A 17,757-nucleotide genomic window follows, 5' to 3' on the forward strand; every position below is an offset into this window, starting at 1 on the left:
TATTTCACTTATTACAAGGGGAAAATGTTTTAAGTGTAATAATCTGCAGGTGGAACCAGTAAAACAAGATTCTATGTATTTCTTGCTGAAAAATTAAAAGGTTGTGTTTTGTCTTATTTCAAGTGAACCAAGATATTTGCACCAGAAACTAGAGCAGAAGGACTTGGTAGGATTTTGTGTTTTTGCAGGATGTTGAAGGAAAAAGAGGCGTGAAGTTATAATAGCAAAAAATCATAAACAGAAATAAGAAATATTTAAATGTGGTCATTACATTATGAGTACAAGATTTTAACATCAGAATGTGAAACTGTAGCTAATGTGAAAATTAAGATGCAGTTCATCATGCATTTAATGTAAAATTTATATTTTTCTCCTGATTTCCTTTTTCTTCTGCTGATAAGTGTGTTCAGTATTTTTGACTTACCAGCAGTGAAATTAATGCAGACATAAATATACAGACTTGTGTAAAAATGTACCTATTAATATTACTTTAATGAATGAGCAACAGGTAATTAGAAACTTAAACACCAGATGATTAATGCTTGGTTTCCAGTGAGCGGTATGGATCGGTAATGTGGGTCGCTTTCACACTGAAACAGACAAAATGGCGTCCTAAACCGCACTGGCCTGCATTGCTGCCTGGAAACGAAGCATAACGTCACCATAACTGAACACTAGCTGCTCTGATTCAATCATCTGACATTATTTCAACATTTTATGCTAAACGTCTGATATCTGCTTCAGATGTGTTGCATAAATGAAGTTTATCCATTGACTTACGGCCTTCATGACAATCAGGATGCACAAATTTGAATTATGAATTTTCTCTAATCCACACCAAGTCAAATCTTTACATACAAGCTTAAATATTGTTCATTGTTTCCCAGTAACATTTGTGTAAATCTCTGATAGCTGGTTGTAGAGTAAACTCTTACTTTTGCTGCGTTTGGTGAAAGAGGCGACTAATTCTCACATTGATGAGACTAATTAAGGATTTGAGGTGAAACTTTTACACCTGACTGTCAAGCACAGTAATGGTGGCGTCATGGTGAGGGTCTGTTTGCTGTGTGACTGGAATAGGGATGATGATGGTTCTTGGAGATGAAAGGCTCGTTTTTGTGAAATCTGCTGTAGGATTTTGTTTTTAGATTTTTAATTATCTTTTGAATGGGACTTTACATTTTTTATAAAAAATAGTTTTTAAAAACTACTTTAAGTACTTGATAAGAAAAAAATATTCCATACTAATTATTCTACTCTTTGTGAAATAATTATGCATTTCTTCCATGAAAACACTTTGGAAAAACCGCTAAAGCTAGCATTGCTTAATTACCTTTACATTTTAAAGCAGTGGAGCCCAAAGTTGGTCCTGGAGGTTCGGCATCCAGCATCTTTTAGTCTCTTCCTGGTTTAACACACCTGGATCCACCCATGGATCCAGGTGTGTTAAACTGATGATGCCTCGTTAGAGGCCTCAGAAGAACATTGACCTGCTGAGAAGGTTGTTTCTACCAATACAGAGAGACTAAAACATGCAGCATGCCGGGCCTCCAGGACCCACTTTGGGCTCCCCTGTTTTAAAGGGACAGTATTATGTAAATGTAACTGTTTTGAGCTGTGCATCATATAATGTTGTTTTATCATCAAAAACATATCTGGAGTGTTTCCTTGATTTTTTTATGCATGTTTGAGAAATCCTTTAATCTCCATGGCAACCATTCAGCTGTCCAAAACACCTGTGTGGACCTAGCCCCGCTTTCGAGGCACAGCTCCTCCCCCCACTAAGCTCCTTCAGACTAGCCAGCAGCAATTAGCAAACAGCTGGTGGAACATCTGCTAAGCTCATTATAGGAGCTGTTTCTCAGTGTAACGCTGGTACGTTGTTAAAGGGTTAGAGGCGCCATGTTGGGATGACTTCCTGAAGGCGGAGCTTCAGAAAGAGCAGGAGTTTTTAAAGAGACAGAGGCCCAATTTGAATACGTTAAATTACAGTAAAAAATTAAAAGTAAATTTTGTTTTAAGTCATATTTGATATATAGAGCATTTTTTTTGTCATGTCAAGGTAACATAGTTACTTGATTGCACTATAAAATGGAACTATGAGCCTGGAAGACACATAATTTTACCCCTTTGAAACACTGCTGAATTCTTTAGCATTTTTGGATAAAGTTATTAGTTGTGTTGGTCAAAATGTGGCTCTGGAGCCACAGGTTGGAAACCCTTGAGCTAGATGTTTGAAACTTGGACTTAGTTGACCTATCTAGATCCCAAACAGAACCAGACAGGCTAACGTTAAGCTAAGCTAAGATCTGTAGAGAAATGAGCCGTCTTGATGGTAGGAACCCGATTTTTAAATGAAGCTGTCGATTCGCTACAAAAACATTTAGCCAAGTATAACAAGGTTCCCTATATATTTGAGACTGTATGTATAATTTTGACTATGTGAATCACAGAAAATCCAAACGATTCCAAATTTTTCACCTCATTGTTGCTTTTGTTTGTTGTGTGGTCATCCTGTCTTGGACGTAAACTCTTCAGATGTTCTTTAAATCTCTGAAATCAATGACCTGCCTGCGTACCACTGAAGAGTTCCGGTACCATGACTGTAGTTACGTAAAACTGACACCTTCTGGATGTCGTTCTGATGGGAAGATGCTCATCAGAAGCATCTTCCCATCATTAATCTAGATTCCAGATTAAATCAGAAATCTAAAACCAGACGAGGAGGTCGCTTGGTGAGAAACACAAACTGATGAAATTCTGCTTTATGTTTTTTTATAATGCGCCTAAAAATTGATTCTGTTCAGTTTGGAGCTCCTCTTGGTGTCGACCGGGTCCGTTCTGTGGAGCCCAGTTGAAATAAAACTGCAGAGAATCCTGGTAAACTGGATTGAACAGTAAAATGACAGTAAAAGTTTAAGAAGACATTTTATGCCAAAAAAAAAAAGGAAAAATAAACTTTTATTTTATGTCAGTATGTTTTAAGCAGAGTTAAAATGTTTTGTCAGCTGTTTTATATCAAATTAATTTAAAAATTGTAATTGTTTTTATTATTTTTAAGTTAAAACCAGAAATTTTAGATAATTTTGTTTTATTTTTATGATTTACTGCATAAAGAAAAGTTTCAGGAACTACCAGAAAGAAAAGAAAATACTTTGAATTTTAAATTAACAAAATAAAAAGGCCCCTGAGTTTACCAGTTAACTTTCATGAGAATAATCAAGAATCAAGATGTTGAAAAAATTAAATTGCAATCGTGAAATACGAATGTTTGTGGAGGTAAATATTGCCTTAAAATGGGAATATATCCAAAGACCAAAGTCGTTTGAAAAGTAACCTCTCAGTTTGTAAATATGAACAAAATACATTTAAAAACACTTTTAATGATACATTTTTCTAAAAGTACCAGAATATTAAATATGAGGCTTAGACCAGATGCATAAAGGGAGGATGATCATTGCTGCATGTTTCAGCTCTATAACCACAACCTGTCTATGTTTTTAAATGCTAATTGTCTTAATATGTTTAGTTTTTAAGGCTTTATGTTGACTACATCAGTTAAACTGAAAAATGAAGTGTCCTTATTGAACAATTAAAGAACCTGAGCACCAAGCAACACTTGTAGGTTTATTGGCAGTCTACTTACAGCTACATGGATGGGAATGATGATAAAACCACTGCAAAATGCAAGATTTTCAGGCTGTATGACATGTTATAATAAACATCCTAGAACAACTAACAATGAACAGCAATAACAAATAAAAATAAGTTGATATTAAGTGGTCTTGTGCTGATGGTGTTTGTTTTGTAATGTTTTTTTTTCCTTTCTGTTAAAACATTTCTATGTTTTAACTGCATCTGCATTTCAAAGTAATTTGTTGGCCTTTTAACATTATTTTAAATTAATTTCACACTTAAAATGTTTTGTTTTTTGAGCCCTAACGGTTGGACGATCCCATATTGGCCGACTGTTGGGGAACCCCAAAAGTTTTAGATGTGTGAAAAGCTTACAATCTTGAATTTATTTAGAGACTCGAACACTGCAGATTGAGTTTTGTACATAAAAATATAAAATGAAAAGCCAACAGGTTGTATAAGGATGTAGAATCTGTATTTTGTTATTAAAACATGTCTTACTAAACAGAATAATTAACGACTCCTGGTATTTATTTTCCCCGAGTTTCTTTATTTGGCTTTCTGAAGAGAATAAAATGGGAATGGGCGCCCCCTTGTGGGGAACAGTATATTAGTTTAAGAATAATTGCTTACTCTTCTGGCCTCAACATCCCCTAAAAACTGGTTTTTTAATGTGGATTGAAGTGTTGAGAATTTCTTAGAAATATTTTCAGAATATGTATTTTATACTTCATTCCTGCTAACAGCCGGAAGAGGTGTGGGATGCTGCATATTTTGATGTCAATCTAATACCAACACTTATTATTTAACTCTGCTATATCATCAAACTTGTGAAATTAAAGTATTTTCTGGTTTTTCCTTTTTGTGGTTGGATTTTGTTAAAACTTAGGACAGAAGTTAGAAAAAGAGTTGTCCACAAAATACTTTAACATGTGTGAATTATTTTCTAAATGAACAAATGCAAAAAATATATAATTTCAGAGCAAATCAAAGCAAAATCTATTTTTACTGTAAAACAAAAATAAAATGAAATTTCAAGAGGGAATCTAAAACTAAATTATTGATCTTATCAAGCTAGCATTGATGCTGATGGCAAATTAGTGTCAATATTTTTGGATCAATTCGCCCACCTCCTATAGTCTGAGCAAGGGTAGAGGTTCAAGTCCATAAACTGGAATGAAATCTGCAAAATAAATTAAGATTAATGTGATAAAGTCTCTGATCTAAAAATATTTGTATTAATTTTGAAAATATAAAACAATCTGTAAACATCAGTTACCTTTGATCAAAATTGCTTATATTGCAATGTCACTGATGAAATGCACAATGATTTTTCTTTTTCCAGCACATGATCTATTCATGCAAGAACCGTCACTGTGAATGTTCAAACTGAATTTTAACAACAAATTTCTGCAGAATAATCATTTCATGGTCATGACAAAATGAAACTGCGATAGTGATTTTGAGAAAATGTCATGAAACATTACCACAGTTTTTTTCTGTTCACACAGATTGCTATAAACTTCTGGTTTTATTTTTACCAGAAGTGCATAATGTTGTTCTGTATAAAACAAAATTCACTAACATGCAATATTTAATTAGAAATCACTTTATTGTAGTTGAAAGTTAAAATGAATTACAAAAGTAGGAAAATAAACTATTAAAACCATAATGTGATTTTGGGAATATTTTTGATCAGTGCAAATGTTAATTGATTAATCTTCATGTTAATTATATGTTCAGATAGAAAGGTCAAAAAGGTGTAATATGATTTCATTGAACATTACATCTCTTTCTTCCATTGCTCTCTTTTACGCTCCTCAAAGAGCAGAACCTTTCTGGGCTTGAATTCTCCCTTCAGGTGATTTCTTCGTTCCCACTTGCGGTTTGGTTTTCTCATCTGCAGCTCATAGCCGTCCTCCAGCAGCGTCCTGCCTGTCTGAGAGTAGCTGATGTAGGACCAGCTGAGTACAGAACCTTGGTAGGACCTAAAATCAAAAGAACAAACTTGATGTGTGCATCTAAAGGCTTTAAATTTGTTTGTATTTGTTTAAATGAATATTAAATATAACTATGTATTTTGTAAGTATTGGTTGTATAAAAAATTCAATAACTTCTTTTTGTTCGTAATGGAAACTTGTCTTGCAATGTACTCAAAATCTTTGGGGTTTAAAAATGGTGAAAGATGTTGAGATGTAGAAGCAGCATTCAGCTTCTATGCACCACAAATCTGGAACAAACTTCCAGCAAAACTGCTAAACTGCTGAAACACCGAGTTGCTTTTGAGCAATAATAAATGGAACATTGATCAACATATTCTACGTGTTTTGGTGATTTTGATGATGGCCATCGTCAAAATGTAAATTTTGTCAGTATGTTACTGATTTTCAATTGTTGACTGTATGTTGTTTTTATGTAAAGCATGTTGAACTGCCTTGCTGCTGAAATGTGCTATACAAATAAACTTGCTATATTTTTTTTTAAAAATTAGACAAAAAAGAAATTAGTATTTTAAAACTGTGACATAAGAAAACAGAATTTTAAAAAATATAACCTTGAAATTTCAATTGTTTGTTCAATTTAAGTTTTTTAATTTTCTTTAGCTCATTGCCCACCCTGGTTCACTCAAAGGTTTATATTATTACATATATTTAGGTCTCTGTATTGGTTTCCATTCATTTCAGTTCCTGCATTTATCCATCTATTTTTATTAACCATTATTAGGAAATTCCTGGCCTGAACGTAGAATTCAAGATGGCGGCGCGCAGACGCAGCGGCTCTGTGCTCAGCGACTCAAAGTTCGTCTTTTCCACTTTGCTGGTTAAAAACACCTAAAACCGACAACATTTACTGGCCATTGGTCAAGCAATCGGGGAAAGTCTGTCACTGGAGCTTTTCCGTGTCCACAGCAACATTCCGGTCGATGTTGCTCGGACACCGGGCTCTCCCTGGATTATAATCCCAGTATCTACGACAGGGCGACGGCGCAGAGATGTAAACAGAAGAGGGGGCGTCGCAGCGGCGTGTTAGCGAGGCTCAGGAAACAGCCACACAAACCACCGCTACCAAGCATCTTTCTCTCGCTAACAAACTGGACGAATGGAAGCTGTGGATTGCAACTGACAACCTCATCCGGGAATGCTGCGTCCTGTTGATCACGGAGACGTGGTTAAATCCAACCATACCGGACCCGGAGATCGAGCTAGCAGGCTACACAGCACACCGACAGGACCGATCAGCAGCTCCGGTCAGAAAAGAGGAGGTGGACTATGAGTTTATGTAAATAACAGCTGGTGTACGAACTCCACAGTAGTTGTTAGCCACTGTTCTCCAGGCGTGGAGTTCATCACAATTAAATGCAGACCCGATAGGTTTACATAGCACCGGATGCTAACGCTAGCTCGGCCGTGGGACTCCTGCATGATGCTATCAGCAACAACCAGAACCAGAACCCCGAGGCTGTTCACATCGTCTCTGGGGACTTTAGTCATGCTGATCTGAAATCAGTCCTCCCTAAACTCCATCAACACGTAAAGTGCACAACCAGGGGTGATAAAACTCTGGACAAGCTGGACACAAACATCAGACAAGCATACAGGGCTAAACCCTTAGCACACCTTGGCCAGTCTGATCACGTGTCCCTGCTACTGATCCCTGGTTACACCCCCCTGTGGAAACGTGTCCCCAGTACAACCCGGACTGTCACCATCTGGCCTGAGGATGCCTCTCACCAACTACAGGACTGCTTCCAGAGAACTGACTGGGAGGTTTTTGCACATCAGGACCTGGAGAACTACACCTCAGCAGTCTTGGACTACATCAGGTTCTGCACAGACAATGTCACCAGGAACAGACTCATGAGGATCTATCCGAATAGGAAACCCTGGATGACTAAGGAGGTCCGGGGCCTCTTGAAAGCCAGGAACGCTGCTTTCAGGTCTGGGGACAAAGCACTCTACAGTTCTGCCAGAGCCAACCTGAGAAGAGGCATCTGCCAAGCTAAGGCATCATACAGAGGGAGAATAGAGAAGCAGCTCAGGAGCAACAACACCAGGCAGGTGTGGCAGGGTGTTCAGCACATCACAAGCTACAGATCCAGCAACCAGCCATGCACGGAGGGAACCACTTCCCTGGCAGAGGAGATGAATATCTTCTTTGCCCGCTTTGAGGCGACACCTACCACAGCTCCATCACAGCTGCCTGTCCACAGCAGCTCTGCTCTCACAGTAGAGGAGAGTGAGGTGAGGCAGGTGATGAGGAAGGTGAACCCAAGGAAGGCTGCGGGACCTGACGGTGTGTCGGGACGGGTGCTTAAAGACTGTGCAGAGCAACTGGCTGGAATCTTCACAAAGATTTTTAACCAGTCCCTGTCTCAAGCCACAGTCCCTCCCTGCCTAAAGTCCTCTACCATTGTCCCCCTGCCGAAAAGAACCAACATCATCACCCTGAACGACTACCGTCCAGTGGCACTCACACCGATCATCATGAAGTGCTTGGAGAGACTGGTGCGGAGTCACATCCTCGCTGGCCTGCCTGCTGAGCTGGACCCTCTCCAACTTGCCTACAAAGCAAAGAGGTCCACAGAGGACGCTGTATCCACAGCACTTCATGCTGCCCTGACCCACTTAGAGAAGCAGGGGAGCTACGTCAGAATGCCCTTTGTGGACTTCAGCTCAGCATTTAATACTATACTTCCCCAACGTCTGGTGTCCAAGCTAGCAAACCTTGGGCTCCCATCAGCCACCTGCAGTTGGATCCTGGACTTCCTAACAGGTCGCTCCCAGAGGGTCAGACTGGGCCCCCACACCTCCACTGCTCTGAGCCTGAACACTGGATCGCCACAGGGTTGCGTGCTCAGCCCACTTCTCTACACCCTCTACACTCATGACTGTCTCCAACCACCTCAGCAACAAGATCATAAAGTTTGCAGATGACACGACTGTTGTTGGTCTCATCTCAGGCGGGAAGGGGGAGCTGGAGTACAGGGATGAGGTGAAGCGGCTGTCAGAGTGGTGCAAAGTCAATAACCTGCTCCTCAACACCTCCAAAACAAAGGAGCTGGTGATCGACTTCAGGAAGAACAAAACGGACATCCAGCCTCTCACCATCAGTGGGACCTGTGTGGAGAGGGTCCCAGTGTTCAGGTTTCTGGGCATGGAGTTGGAGGACAAGCTAACCTGGAGCACCAACACCAAGGAGCTGTTGAAGAAGGTACAGCAGAGACTGTACTTTCTGAGAATACTCGAGAAGAACCGTCTCCCCTCAGACCTGCTGCAGGCCTTCTATCACTGCTCCATAGAGAGTGTGCTCACGTACGGTCTGTGTGTCTGGTACGGCAGCAGCACATCCGCGGACAAGAAGGCACTCCAGAGGGTTGTTAGGGCAGCAGAGAGGACCATAGGCTGCCCCCTCCCCACTATGGAACAGATTTACACTTCCAGGCTCCACAAGAAAGTTTTGGACATTTTAAATGACTCTTCACACCCTGGCCATGGTCTCTTCCAGCTGCTGCCATCAGGCAAGAGATACAGAGCAATAAAAACCAGGACAAATCGCCTAAAAAACAGTTTTTACCCGATGGCAATCATGGCACTAAATTCAAAGGCATAAGAACTTCTGCTCTTGACACCACTTTGTTAAAAATGTAGATTCTGTTGCGACACCTCCAGGCGCTGCAACCATCTTCTGATGTCTATTTATTTCTCATTTTGTACTATTTATTTCTTTATCTTTGTATATTACGTATATACACATAACCTGCATCTTAACTCGAGTCGAGCAAATCTCAATCTCGTTGTAATCTGTTGATGACATTGACAATAAATCTTATCTTATCTTATCTTATCTTTTTTCACATCGTACTTCCAAACTTCTTGTCACCTGGGAAAAAATTAGCAAGCTAGAAGTATTTAGGGGCCAGATGTATTTTTCCTCCATTAAATAAACTAATTTTATTGTGAATTACTGTTTTTATTTGCCAAGCAATGAATTAAACACCTGGTATCTTAGTCAAACAAAGTGGTCTGATGGTCTGAATGGAACTAGAACATGGTCCAATCAGGCCATATAAACAAGTACACACACACACATATACACATGTTTGCGTGGCTAACTTTGTGGGGACTTTCCATTGATTACCATTCATTTCCACAGCCTAAACCTTATCCTAACCCTAACCCTACTCAAAACCCAATTCACACCTTAGTCCTAAATCTGACCCCTGACCAGCATTTTCCCTTGTGGGGACCAGGCTTTGGTCCCTACCAGGAGCAGTGGGCCCCATAATGTATGTGTCAGGAAAATGGTTCCCACAAGGTATTACAAACAAGCACACACACACACACACAGCATACCCGTAGCCACCGCTGCTCATGTAGTAGAAGACTTCTTGATAACGGAGAGGATAATCCCACACCTGGACATCAGTGATCTGACCTTCAAAGTTTGAAAAATCCATTACACGCTCACCTGACCACACGTACTGAAGACACACACACACACACACACACAAAGCAGATCATTTTGGAGAGAAAATTAAGAAACTCATTGAGATTTACATTAAAATGTGTGTGTGTGTACAGATGCAACCTAATAAATTACAAATGTATTGTAAAGTTTATTTCAATAATTCAAAACAATCAAAGGATTCACTCCCTTTCACTGTTTTCCACTTTGTTTTTTACAGATTTATTTCATATTTGAATGAGTAAATAAAAATAAAAAATAATAAAAAAAAAACATTTACATAAGACATTTTTAAAAAATGTAAATCTCTTCATTTCAGGCCACATAAGATCATGGACGTCCTTAAAGGGAACAGTTAATGCAACATGCAAACTGTTCAAATATTATAGTTTTCTCTGTTTAGTACAAATTTAAATGTTTTCATTTTTAACATTTATTCCACGTTGATGTAATTTAGTCCTATACAAATACAACTGATTTAATTTGACTGATAAAATAATATTTTAAGCACCCAATTGTGATCTTAAAGTGCTATTTATGTGGCCGTCTACAGTCTAGACGAGAAGGCCACATAAACAAACATGACAGGCTGGATTTGGCCAGCGGGCAAATGCAATGCAAAAACACAAACTCTTACTAAGTATTTTTGTTTTGTTTCTAGTGCAAAAACCTTTTTACACTTAAATAAGACAAAACTAATTCACAAGCAACTTTTCAGCAAGATACAGTAGCTTGTTTTAAGTCAGTAATTCTTGAATATTCATAAAAACAGATTTTTATTTATGGGAAAAATGTCTTGTTATAAGTGAAAGTATCCTCTCTAGTTTAAAGCTGTGCACTTTAATTAATTAATATATTTTTTGAGATCTATTGAGTGACATGTGTCTTTATGATTATCACTGCTCAATATTTATTGTTGCCTGTTTTTATTAGTATTGTTTTCATTTTTATTGTGTTTCTGCCCTTTGGAAATCAAAAAAGTATTAAGTATGTATATAAAAATCTGGCAGTGAAGCTAGTATTTTTTAATCAATATTTAAGAATGACTGACTTAAAACAAGCTGGTACATGTTGCTGACAGATTACATGCAAGTTAGTTTTGCCCTATGAAGTGTAATAAGATATTTACTCTAGAAACACAACAAAACTACTTGGTAAGATGTTGTGTTTTTACAGTATGTGGTTTAATCTATGAATAATTTCATGAAAAAAAAACAAATACTCAAATCAATTTTAGATTTTGACACAATGATACAAAATGTGGAAAAAGTGAAGGGATGTGAAAACAGCCATATCAGTGACAGCAGTCATATCTTTAGATTAGTGCAGACACTAAATCAGAGATGTTGTTCATTCTGTTCTCACCTGGTTATTCAGCAGCTTCCTGCTGCTCATGTCTGAGTCTCTGAACATCTGGACTACACCCTTCGTGTTGTCCACAGTGAAGCAGATGCTGGTCCACATGTTGGGCGTCAGACCAGGCCAGAGTTTTAAGTAAGGTTGCAGGTAAACTCTGTTGTAATTGTTGAAGGTCAGTGCGTATGATTGCGGTCTACCAATCTCCAGCCTCAGATACTGGCTGGATGGGCTGAGGGTGAAGATGGAGCCACTCTGAGAGTCTGTGATGTACCGCAAGCACACTGACACACCTGCAGGGGGCGCACAAGGACAGAGAAGCTCAAAAATAAGAGTAAATGGGTTGTAAATAAAAAGAAAATAAATGAAATACAAAAAATATATAACAGAAGGTTAAATCTCAGTGATATAACATTATAAATAGTAACCGAAACAAAAAACAACAAAAAAAGAAACCATGAATAACGTGGTTATGGTTTTATTATTCTGCCTCTCCAGAGTTGCTATTCTGCACATCTGATGCTAACAGCAGGTCTTGATGCTTGATTCAGATTTCACATTGTTTCCTGAAATCCACTTTTTTACTCATTCAAAGAGACTTACAACCTGGTACCAACCCGCATGCACAGAAGAAGAAGGTTGATGTCACACAGCAGCGATCTGTCCACGGAAATAACCATGGATGGCGCCGACTGTTGACCAGGTGGGATTGTGTCGTGATGCGCTTCATTGACTTCTTCCATAATTTCATAATTATAGTTTTCGACCATTGGTTACATTTAGTAACTCTATCTTCTGACTAAAACCAGGAAGATAGAGCACATAACACCAGTTTTAAAGTCCCTCCACTGGCTCCCTGTAGCTCAGAGAATAGACTTTAAAATACTGTTGTTAGTTTATAAATCACTGAACGGCTTAGCACCACAATACATTAAAGATCTGCTGTTGTTGTATCAACCTTCCAGACCTCTCAGGTTCTGGTTCTGGTTCTGCTCTGCATCCCCAGAACCAGAACCAAACGAGGAGAAGCAGCTTTCAGCATCTATGCACCACAAATTTGGAACAAACTTCCAGAAAACTGTAAAACAGCTGAAACACTGACTTCTTTTAAATCTCAACTAAAAACCCACCTGGTTAGGATTGTAATTGAAATGTAATCAATTACAAATTTATTGATGGAACTTGACTTAATGATTGATTCTATATTGCTTTGTGATTCTGTGTTTGTAATGATGTAAAGCACTTTGAAATGTCTTGCTGCTGAAATGGGCTATACAAATAAAATTTGATTGATTGATAGTTTTACTGCGTCTGGCTTCTTCTAGTGCAGAATTAAGATGCATTAACTAAAATGTCATAATACATAGTTTAAAAAAAGAACATAGCTAAGCAAGAACAAAGAAAAAAGAAAGAAAACCGATAGCTCCACTAACTTTGTTCTTTGTTGAAGTTTTTCACCTTAATGAACAGGAACAGAGAATATCAGTAAAGCCTCAGTGATTATTTGTGGAGGAACTCACCTCTAGTGGAAGGAGCTGTGGACCATGGGTACCGAGTGGTGGACCATGGGTACCGAGTGGTGGACCATGGGTACCGAGTGGTGGACCATGGGTACCGAGTGGCAGAGCTGGTGGTAGGTTGATAAGGTCCAGTTGTAGGTCTATGGGTGTTGATTTTCGTGTTAGGGGTTGACATTTCAGTTGTGCCTGTGTTAGTTTGGGTGTAGCTGGGTGTGGAGGCAGAGTCGGTGTAACCTCTGGTTTGGTATGATGTAGTAGTAGCCCAGGGGGGCAGCTGGTAAGGTGAATAGAAGACCAATCTTCCGTAATAACCGGACAAAGTGAACATCTTCCCGCTCAGATTGACTCCAGAACCACCTGAGGAAGAATCATAATCAGACACACCATCAGAATGAGATAAAGTCCTGATTCTTACTCAATATTTCAGAGGATGTTTGTTGTTTATCAGAACTGCACAACAGGAGTGCGTTGAAAAAATCTTCTTACAACATTTTCGGAGTTTTATTATGTTCCAACCTTTCAAGAAACCGGACACAGACATGCCTGGGGCATGCCTTTATTTTCAGTCCCTTGTGTTATTGTAATGAGATCTTTACAGGTCCTAATGCTGGAAAACACCAAGAAAATGGTTCCTGTCACACCAGTTCTCAAGGGTGTGTTCATAGCTGCCGCTGTTGCTCTGTTGGTCAGCTGCTACAGTTTTCTTTCTCACTACAACGTGCCAAACAAAGCAAACACGTTGAAAACCATGTTTCCCTCCTCGCCTGTGGGGGCGCTATTCCGAGAGGCACTGAAGGAAACAATACAAAAACCTCTGAAAAAGACACTGAGCGCAGTTTTCTTATTTGCAAAATGTAAACAAAAATGGACTGGTGCCAGATTTTAGCGGATGTAAGATTTTTTTTTGTCTTTGGTAAAAAACCACGAGCACATTTCTCCTGCTAGTGCTAGACTAACACGTTTGTTTGGGTTATAATTACCCAGAATGCCCTGCATTGTAGTCCACTTCCTGGTTTTGGAACAGTCTTTGATCCACTTGGTGTGCACATGTGCATTTGAACCGCACCAGAGTTCAACTGAACAGAGACCGAGGTTTGTAGGCAGACCAGAGTTCACTTTTTTGGTCCACATCAGAGTTTGATAACACATTCACACCTCCACAAACGAACCAGCAACAGTCAACACCTGTGTGGTTTTGCTTACAAGGTATAGTTCACTTGCAAGAAATTACAAAGTGAAAGCAACAGAGTCTGCCTTAGGTCCAGATCAAAGAATCTCCTGGAGAGGATTCTCTCTACACTGCAAAACACTACATCTTACCAAATAGTTTTTGTTTAGTTTCTAGTTCAAAATGCCTAAGCACACTTGAAATAAGACAAAATTAACTAGAAATGTTGATTCCTAATTTAAAATATTTCCTTTAAGTGTGTTTAAATTGCTTGCATATGAAACAAGTGACATGTAGCTGAACAATATGAGCTGTACTTAATCATCTACAGACTGGTTATGTAGTTACTTGTACTGTCACATAAAACCCCTAATAAATAAAGTTTGTGGTTGTGAAGCAATAAAATGAGGGAAACTATGTGAATATATTGAAAGCTTTAGAAAATTTAGTTGAAAATTAATTTTTATATGAAATCTAACATCTTAAGGAATTTATTGCACAGCTTCCCTCCTTACAAATGGAAAAATTGCAAAAGCAAATGCAATGCAAATGTTAACAAAAACAGGAAATTTGCATGAGGAGATAAAGGCTATATTTCTACAAAATGATTCAAACTAATAAAAACTGTAATTTCAGGGACAAGTCGGTGATTTGTTCACTTTCCGTCGTTTTAAAAAGAAGAAGTGAGCTAATTTTGAAAATTCTGCATATGCATTAGTGTAATTTAGGGACGTCTGTGTCCTTACGGCTCTTACCTCTGGTGGGGTCTGGCCAAGCATGCAGTGACCTTTCAGTGAAGGTCATCAGCGTCACCATCAAGAAGAAAAGCAGCTTCATCTTCACACTCAGCCGATCTGCCGACGTCTGCAGGGAAAACTGCAATCGGTGATAATAAATAATCTCCGCCTGCAGCTTCTCAGAGCTGAACGTCAGCTTGTTTAATTTCACTTCCTGCTTCAAAAGTCAACAGCCTCTAAGTTTCGTTTCTCTGGTTTAGTCTCCTATTCTCCCCATGCAGGCTGTCTGGTTCAGATAAACAGCTGCAGAATATTACTGTAACAGAACCATGTGACATTCTGGCCGGGATATTTATAAACCACAAACCCACAACAATCTGTGCAGAGGTCAGATTACTTCAACTGTATGTTTGTGGTCCAGAAATGTAACTTCCAGAACATGAGACAAATGAATGAAAGCAACTGGTTCGATAAACAGAAGTGAAATCTGCATCTGTCCAGCTGTTGTATTTCTACAGCTAACATCTCAAACTTCCTCTTTTTATGAAAATCAGGACGACTGATGCTGATTAAACAGTTTTATGATCATTTTATCAGCAGGTGTGAAAAGTCAGGCGTTTGATCCAAGAAGACATGGCAGCAGGAACATTTCAGTCATTGTTCTGCTGTTTGTTAAATCCTGCAGGGTAAAACTGAGTAAAAACAAACTTTAAATCATCTTTGCTGCAAACAGAATTGCATAAAGTCAAGGGGGGAAAATCTGCTTTTCTTCTATTCACTCAGATTTGAGATTTTATTGTTTAGAGCCTGTGAAGGAGACGCAGATTGCATTTAAAACAAGCAGCACAAACAATCCAACGGAAATCAACAGGTTTTCTGCACCTAATTACAATCTGAGTGGAACCGGTCCATCCATGTCTAATGTGGTTTGTTGGATGGACTGAAACTAACTTTGTTGTGCTTCTCTACAATGATAATAGAGGCTGATTCTGATTCTGAGAGAAACAGTGACAGATATTGAACCAAAGAACTAAACAATTCCTGTCTAAAGTGACTCAGGAGTCAGAAAAAATGAAGTCTGCATATTTTCAGCTGTTTGAACCTTGTTCTTCTACAAACATCCCAAACTTCCTCTTTTGTATGCAAATTACAAAAGATTTTCTGAGATGAGGAAACAACCAAGGTATGTTGCTTTCTGAATAATATGGTGTATGTATGATATATCTATATAGCTGACAATTATTTATGAATGATCAACAGTTGAAAATCGGATCATTCACACCGGAGCTCTTGATGTTGCCAAGTAGCACCTGGAAATTTTGAAAGATGATTTAATTCACCTGTAATTCACAGAATCAAAGTGTTTTTCAGTGGACCGCTACCGACGGTTCTACATGGAGATGAGAGATACAGCAGCTGCTTATGATTAATGAATACCTTAAAACCAGGTTCTGCCAGTTCAGCAAACTCTGTTGACAATCTTGTCTTCAACCAGACGGACTCTGACTTATAATGCTTCTTTGAACAGGTTAGGAAAGATCTGTAACATGTTTCCGATGAGATTGTAGTCTGTTCAGTTTGAGCTGTTTTAGGGCCTCTTGTCACTTTAAATCCAAATAAGCTGGGCCTGGTGACAGCCACAAATTCAGTGTTTACACTTGCACATAAAATGGCTGGAAAAAGATATGCAGTCATACAACCTTACATCTTTGAAAAGCAGAAGTAGAGCCTCTTGCACAACCAACAAGAAAGTAGCAAGTGGTTTCTGGATGGTTAGTCATCAACAAAACACTTTCCAGCAGCCATTGTGCAACACATGCAGCACAATGGCTGCATGTGTTGCAGCCATTGGTAAAACCAGGAACTCAACTGGGGTTGCTAGGTAACAGGCTGATTTTGCCAGGGTTGCTAGGTGACGAGCAGTGCTTGCTGCTTTGTGATGTTACACTTCAGGCTTTATTGAAACAGCTCGTTTTCTGGACACCAAAAAAACATAAAGTTATTGCCAAAAAGCATCTGGCGTTTTTATAAACCCTTGGCTCGTTTTTAGAAGCAGCAGAAACCCAAATGGGAGTACAATAAAACATGCTAAAAGAGAATCATGCATTCCCAAATAAATCTGATCAAAATGTTTTCCATCAAACATTTCTTCACTTTGAATCAGAGACAAAGAGCTTCTGAAATAAAAAACGGGATGGAATGAAGCAGCAGGAAACAATCAGTCTGCACATTAAATCCATTGTTCTACAACCAAACATAACAAATGTCGAGAAATGATACAATCCCACCAAGTCAACCATAAAAACTTATAAGAAGAAATGATAAATCACTGAAGCTGTTTTGATTTCCAACAAACAAACCATGTAGTTTGATAAACACGTTTAAATTGAAGAGTTTTATGTTTAACTGTGGGAATAATTTTAAACTTACTAGGAAAATATTTTTTTATGGTTTTATAATAAAGACTTTAGAGAATATTATGAATTGGTTTTACATGTTCTGACCCCTCTCCATGGGCCGCCACCTTATCGTGGTGGAGGGGTTTGAGGGCCCCAATGATCCTAGGAGCTATGCTGTCTGGGGCTTCATGCCCCTGGTAGGGTCACCCAAGGCAGACAGGTCCTAGGTGAGGGACCAGACAAAGCGCAGCCCGAAGACCCCAATGATGAGAAAAAACATTGGACTTGGCGTTCCCTCGCCCGGACACGGGTCACCGGGGCCCCACTCTGGAGCCAGGCCTGGAGGGGGGGCACGATGGCGAGCGCCTGGTGGCCGGGCTTTTACCCATGGGGCCCGGCCGGGCTCAGCCCGAAGAGGAAACATGGGTCCCCCCTCCCATGGGCCCACCACCCGTGAGAGGGGCCAAAGGGGTCGG

The 17,757-nt window shown here is 39.2% G+C and overlaps 1 protein-coding gene across 1 annotated transcript; it reads right to left on the minus strand.

Moving 5' to 3' along the window:
• Window positions 1-5,229: 5,229 nt before the first annotated feature.
• LOC106700033 lies at window positions 5,230-15,140 on the minus strand. The gene is made up of 5 exons (XM_014473551.2): window positions 14,901-15,140; window positions 12,978-13,334; window positions 11,467-11,750; window positions 9,990-10,117; window positions 5,230-5,624 (listed from the first exon to the last, which is right to left on the minus strand). Exons 1-5 carry the CDS (start codon window positions 14,980-14,982, stop codon window positions 5,420-5,422), a joined length of 1,056 nt encoding a protein of 351 aa, XP_014329037.1. The 5' UTR covers window positions 14,983-15,140; the 3' UTR covers window positions 5,230-5,419.
• Window positions 15,141-17,757: the final 2,617 nt, after the last annotated feature.

Source organism: Xiphophorus maculatus, chromosome 20 (genome assembly GCF_002775205.1).
Source record: "Xiphophorus maculatus strain JP 163 A chromosome 20, X_maculatus-5.0-male, whole genome shotgun sequence".
Taxonomy (NCBI): Eukaryota; Metazoa; Chordata; class Actinopteri; order Cyprinodontiformes; family Poeciliidae; genus Xiphophorus; species Xiphophorus maculatus.